The 6,000-nt window shown below is 66.6% G+C and overlaps 1 protein-coding gene across 3 annotated transcripts in view; it reads left to right on the top strand.

The window, feature by feature from the left end:
• Window positions 1-871: 871 nt before the first annotated feature.
• Window positions 872-6,000, top strand: part of ARHGEF19 (Rho guanine nucleotide exchange factor 19) — a 21,862-nt gene continuing 16,733 nt past the window's right edge. The window contains exons 1-2 of one of the 3 annotated variants that reach the window (XM_019511968.1): window positions 872-1,266; window positions 5,186-5,771. In XM_019511968.1, the coding sequence (XP_019367513.1) occupies window positions 5,213-5,771 (559 nt within the window). In that variant the 5' untranslated portion in view covers window positions 872-1,266; window positions 5,186-5,212. Of the gene's footprint in view, window positions 1,267-2,384; window positions 2,657-5,185; window positions 5,772-6,000 lie in introns of those variants that run through there. The other 2 variants (XM_019511969.1, XM_019511970.1) reach the window with 2 other exon arrangements.

Raw genomic sequence — 6,000 nt, forward strand, 5'->3', positions numbered from 1 at the left:
GACAGGACGCTGCTTGTGAACAGGGCCGGGGCGCGTTGCCTCCAAAACTCCCCCCCGGCCTTGAACTTGTGTTGACAGCGCAGCAGCAGCGAGGGGGGCTTTTTCCTTCCTTTTTTCTTCCTTCTTTCGGCTTTCCGGGAGCAGGCCCTGCTCCCACTCGCTGCTCCTGGCATGCGGGTGGGAAGCCTTTCCCCCCGCTGCCTCGAGCACCCACGCAGGTCCGGCCCCGCCAGCTCCCACCTCCTGCAACCGCCCTCCGCCATCTGCACCCTCTGCCGGGGGCCGCGGCCTGTGCCCACCCCCGCGGTGCCTGGGCCGCCGGCCACAGCCTCGCCCTCCCCGCTGCGCCCTTTGCCATCGCATCCTTCCTCCAGCCGTCCAGCTCGCTGCTTTGGCCCAGGGGATCCAGCCCCCCGCACGAAGCACCTCCGCCAAACAGCTGGCTGCAAAATGCAGATCCCGGGCACGCTGCCGGCGTGAAGGTCCGGAGTTAACACCCCGGGCAGGATTTGGGCTTTGGATGAGGTGTCTCCAGGCAGACGGGGGGGTCTGTGCCAATGCTTTCGTGCCTCGGAAACGGCTGGACGTGCAAAAGCTGGGCCCGTGGGACGTGAGCAGACCCCAGGGACGACTGCCGGAGAGCCCGGCGCGGCCCCGCAGCCCCGGGGACGCCCAGGCCCTGGCCTGTCCCGCGCCCTCCGCCTCCCGCTCTCCCCGTCCAAGCCTGGCCGGGAGGACAGGGCCGCTATTGTCTGGCTCGGCGGCTCCCTCTCCACCTCTGGCACCTTCCCCACGCGTCTCCCGACCAGACGAACCTGTTTTCGTTGCTGCGAAGGCATGTCCCTGGGGAAGCGGGAGGGTGGGGCGGGCGGCAGAGGAGAAGCCAGCGGGCAAGTCAGCACAGCACCGCGCCCCTCGAGCTCCTTCGTCTCCCCCTTCTCCTCCTCCTCCCTCCACCGCCCGTGCAGCCGGCGCACAGACGAGGGATTCATACACGCCCGCCCGCGCCGCGCTGGCCTGGGGCTACCCAGAGGCAGCTCCGGCTCAGGCAGCTCCAGCAGGTGCCGGAGATGAAGCGAATAAATCTCCGGGCGGAGGGGGAGACGCGGGGCAGCGCCAAGCGGAGGCACGGCCGCTGAGGCGCCTCCCGGGCCCGGCAGCGCTGGGCAGCGGGGCTTCGTCTCGGAGGGCGCCGAGGCAGGAGGCATGGGACACCTCCCCGGAGCTGCAGCTGCCGCCGGCGCCGGACACCGGCGTGCCAATGAGGTACCTCTCGTCCCTCCTTCCCCCTCGGCTCCGTCTGCCTTTGTTCTGGGTGGCACGGAGCAAGAGGCCGGGGTAGACTCCCGAGGGCCAGGATCTTGCCCAGCCACCCTGGGGCACAGAGGGCGTCTCCTGGGCTCAGGGAGCTGAGGTGCAAAGGCTGTTCCCGGGATCCCACTGCCCCCACCACGCGTGGGGCCGTGTCCAGGCCCACGAGCTCCGCTGGGCAGCGGTGCCGCTTCCCACGCGGGGGCAAGGGGACAGCCCGCCTGGCGGAGGGAGGTTCGGTAGGCATGGTCGTCCCCTCGCAGCCGAGCCCCCGTCCCTCCGCGGCACTGAGCTGAGCGCCATCTGGTCGCGACAGATCCCTTGGCGCGGCTCCCAGGAGAGATGGAGAAGCCCCGGGGCCCTGGCCGGATGCCCGCTGGGTAACCACGTGGCCTCCCTCCTTGCTCCCTCCTCCTGCGAGGGACGCGGGGCGGCCTTTGTCCTGGGGAGCTTGCTGCCTGCCGCGGGGTGGCTGGGGTGCTGCCTCCCCCGGGACTCGTGGCTCCGGTTCCTGTGCAGACGGGGCTCCGGGCTCCGTGGGTGTCATCCCTGGTTCTCTGCTGATGCAGGAGGGGTTGGCTGGGGAGACACCAGGGCCTGTGGCCCCGTGATTGCTGGGACCCAGGTGTCCTGCCCCCCAGCTGCTGCTCTCGTGCCTGGGACTGGCCCCGGCTGCCAAAGCCAGGGGGGTCTTTCTGGGGTGGGATTTGCTCCCCTTCCCCAAGTCCTGTTCCAAGCCCCCCCAGCTCTCCCAGCTCCAGGTCTCCGCTCCGGGATTTCCCTGGGATCCGCTCCTGCCAGCTGCATCCAGGCCCGGGGGGGCTTTGTCCCCTTCCATCCCCTCCTAGGGAGGAGAAGAACCAGGCCTGGAGCAGGGGCGAGGAAGGGACACCATTAGGCCGGGAGCTTTCCCTCCCAGACAGCACCCAGGACAGTGCCCGCTACAGCCCCCCCGGGTCAACGGACACTCGTTTACCCCAGTTGACCATCTGGAGCTTCATTAATGCCCAGGGTAGCCTGACGGTACTTAGCACCCCCCACGGCATAACCTTAACTCTGCCCCTTGCTCTGGCAGAAGCCACCGGGAACGGACGACCAAAAGCTGACTCCATAATGCAGTCCACACCCATTTGCAGCAACACCTGATATGAGCAACAACCTCGTCCCAGCACCGCTCGATATGACCTTTCCCCAGCAACCTACCCTCCCCACTCCCAACTCTTTCCCTACTTGGCGCTTCCCATAACAGCAACAGCTGCTTAGGAGCAACGCGGCCCCCAGGCGCGGACGCATTGCTCCTAACGAGCGTGTCGGGTGTAATTAGACCCAAGACAACAAGGCCGAGGTACGTGCCATATTTGCATTGTGCGCCGCGGCTCTGAAATCCGGCCTGGCTCTGCCTTGCAGCCAGCGCAGGGAGGGTTTCTCCCAGCCGCAGAGCCGGAGAAGGGCAGTGTGCTGGGATCGTAACCCAGAGTCGGGCTGCACGGAGCCCGGGACCCCCTTCCCATTTGCTGGTTAGCCCGCGACTTGCCCTGAAGGTTGCACTTGAATTTGCCAGTTGTTGGGGCAGCAGCGGTCGGAAAAAGCGTCATCTGCATTTGGGGACCATTTGAGACACCCCTTGAAGCATTGCCAGCAGTTTGGGGATGTTATAAGGTTTTGCAGTGTGGGGCATTTCTTTCCCCACCCATTTTCCCCCTGGGAGCTACAGTGCGCTGGGGGTGACGGGGCCGGTGCGAGCCCTCGGTGCTGATAAGCCGGCTTTAAGACACTGAACTTTGTTTTCGGGATTGATTCTTCCTCTGAAACACGAGTTACTGTTTAACCGAGGAGCTCCTCTGTGCCAGCTCTTCAAGCAGGACGGTGCGGAGCTAGGCCACCTTCCCCAGTGCTCGGTGAAGCCCCATTGCTCGGGCCAACGCTGATAGTGACCCTGGCTATGGATCTCCCTCGGTCCCCGCTTTCCGGGAGACCGGCGAGAAGCAATGTGCCGGGATGGCTTTGCCGTGGGCCAGAGTCCTTCACCCTTCCTGGGTTTCCTAAATGCCTCCGGGTGGGTTTCAGAGCACTCGGCAAGGTCGGCTCTCGGGCCAACGGCTTGCAAAGAGAGCAACCGGCACATGCGCCCTGTCCCCTCACGGGGCGTTGACTCTGAACCCTAACGATGGCAACCCTGCAGGGCTGCCAAGAGCAGGCGTCATGTGCACGGCACGTGGGTAGTCTCAAGAGGAGGCTGATTTCAACTCGGCTCTGATTTCTGATGCTTTCTTCCTTCGTTCCCCTTGGCCCCCGGGTCACAGTCACCTTCCTGCAAAGGGCAACGGGTGCCAGCGTCTCCTGAGACCAACTCAGCAGGCAGCGAGGCGCGAGGGGTAAGATTCAAGCCCTGGGGGAAAACCCCAGCAGCCCCGGGCCCCTCACACCCCTCCCTGCCAGGGGAGACAGACGCTGCAGATCCCGTCCCCGCAGCCATTTCGGTGCCACCCTGCAGCTGTTTGCAAGCCCGTGCACCCGTGGTTTCCAGGACAGGAGGCTTGGTTTTAATTGCAGCAGAGCTGTTGCTCTGGGCAAGTGTTTGCTGCCGGCCGGAGGGATCTCCTTCCCTCCCGGTGTCTCTGCCATGCAGACAGCCCGGGGAGGGTGAAGCCCGCAGCCAAACAGTGCCCAGCTGCTGCCGCCCTTGCCAGCGGGTCGAGCGGAGGTGGCAGCCAGCTTCCTGGTCTTGATCTTGATACAGGGCTGGGCTCCTTGGGCAGAGGGACGGCGAAGGGGCGAGAGGGGCAATTGCAGCCTGTGCTTGTACTCGCTTTGAGTGGGAGCGGGTGGTGCCGCGCAGGGCAGAAATGGAGAGGGGCCGAGTGTGAACTGGCAGCCAGGATGCCCGTGTCCTTCTAAACAGGATCAATCCGGACCCAGTCCTGGAGGGGAGCTGGCCCCCTTGGCGCCGTCCGGGGGCACTGGCTTGGTCCTCCCGGGATCTGCATCGAGGCATCTCCTGGAAACGTTTCCCTTCTGATCTGGGCAGGAGGCGTTCTCTGGGGTTTTGGCGGCTCTGAGGTTTCAGCCGAGGCGTCCCGGTCCCCTCGCGGTCAGGGCTCCAGAGCAAAGCGGCCTGGAGAGTAGTGGGCGGGAGACCGGTCCGTGCTGGGTGGTTCAGCGGCTGCCACTGTTCCCGTTGAGCTGAAGGCTGGCAGGGTCTCTCCAGTTGTCAGTGGGAAGGAAAATAACCTGTGGGTCACGACAAAGCAGATTGCAGGGGAAGCTGGGGTCATTAGCTCCATTTTGCAGATGGGAAAACTGAGGCCCAAGGGCTCCAGTGGCTGTGGGTGGACTTACCCCCGCTGGAGACCCAGCCGCGGGTCTGTCTACCAGACCCCGGGCGCAGGGAGCAGATAAAGCCGAGCTATTGTACGTGTCCGGACCCCGGCCAGCTCATCAGCTCCCCCCGCTCTGCAAACGGCCGTCGAGCCGCGAAAGCAAACACGGCTCCGGGTCACGCACGGGCACGGATGAATGGGATCCTTTGTGCGCGGGGAACCACCCTGGCAGCCGGAGCAGGGCTTCCCCGCGTCAGCCGGCTCCGTGGTGGCAGTCGCTGGAGGGAGGCCGGGCCCAGCTGCTCTGGGTGACGCCCGGGTTTCCTGGCTGCGGGAAGGAGGCAGCTGGGCTGCATCGTCGCCCGCCGGGGCAGGGAGAAGTGAAGGGGCTTCTTTCTCCCAGGCACGTGGCCCAGACGGCCCCTGGGGTGGCCAAAGCCTCGTGGCCAGCCACTGCGGCGGCTGCTGGCTGGCGTGGAGCGGGGGTTTTCTCCTGTCGCCGAGCCATCGTGCCCTGTCCCTGATGCATGCCTTGCTGTGTCTCCCCCCTCCAGGTCTGAGACCCGGCCTTGCCCTTGGGGATGGACTACCGCCCCCGGCCTGACTTCCAGCCGCACTTGACCTCAGTGCCGTACCGTCACGCCAGCGAGGGCATGGGGGTCCTCACCGTGGGCGAGCCCCAGGGCCCGGCCAGGCACCACGTGGCCGTCTGCAAGCAGGAGAGCTTGTCCTTCGTGGAGCTGCCCGCCCTCCAGCCGCCGGCTCCAGGGGATCGCGGCCTCTTCCAGAGCTCCTCTGAGGATCAGGGCCCGGAGAGCCCCCCACCGCGCCCCGAAGGCTGGCCCCCCGCCCCGCAGGGCTACCTAGACTTCTGCCACGAGACGGGCTGGATCCCGGACGCCTGGGTCCCCTCTGGAAGCTGCGCCGGGGACGGGGGCTCGCAGCCCGGGACAGCAGGGCTCTGCACCCCGCAGGGCCGGCAGGTGCAGGGGAAGGCGGACAGCTGGCCCCACGGCCGCCCCTCTGAGGCGTCCGACTCTTCGCCCTCGTCGCTCAGCGACTCCTCTCTCCACGAGCTCCCCGGCGGGCCGGCCGCCCAGCGGCGAGGGTCCCAGGGGACGGGCAAGGAGAAGCTAGCCTGTGAGTACTCCCCGCAGGGGACTCGCCTGGTACGAGACCCAGCTACGGTGGTTGTTCTCCGTGCACGGAGAACCCAGCAGCCCGCGGCCCAGAGGCAGCCGGCGACCGCCCCACGCAGAGCCCGCTCACGTAGCGGGAGGTTGTTGGAGGAGGACAGGCTGCGACCTGGGCCTGGACCTGGCTTGGCTCCCGTGGCGGCTCTGCCACTGCCCCCCCCCCCCCGCAACTT

The sequence above is a fragment of the Gavialis gangeticus genome, unplaced genomic scaffold (assembly GCF_001723915.1).
Source record: "Gavialis gangeticus isolate Ggan-Ray unplaced genomic scaffold, GavGan_comp1, whole genome shotgun sequence".
NCBI classification, from domain to species: domain Eukaryota; kingdom Metazoa; phylum Chordata; order Crocodylia; family Gavialidae; genus Gavialis; species Gavialis gangeticus.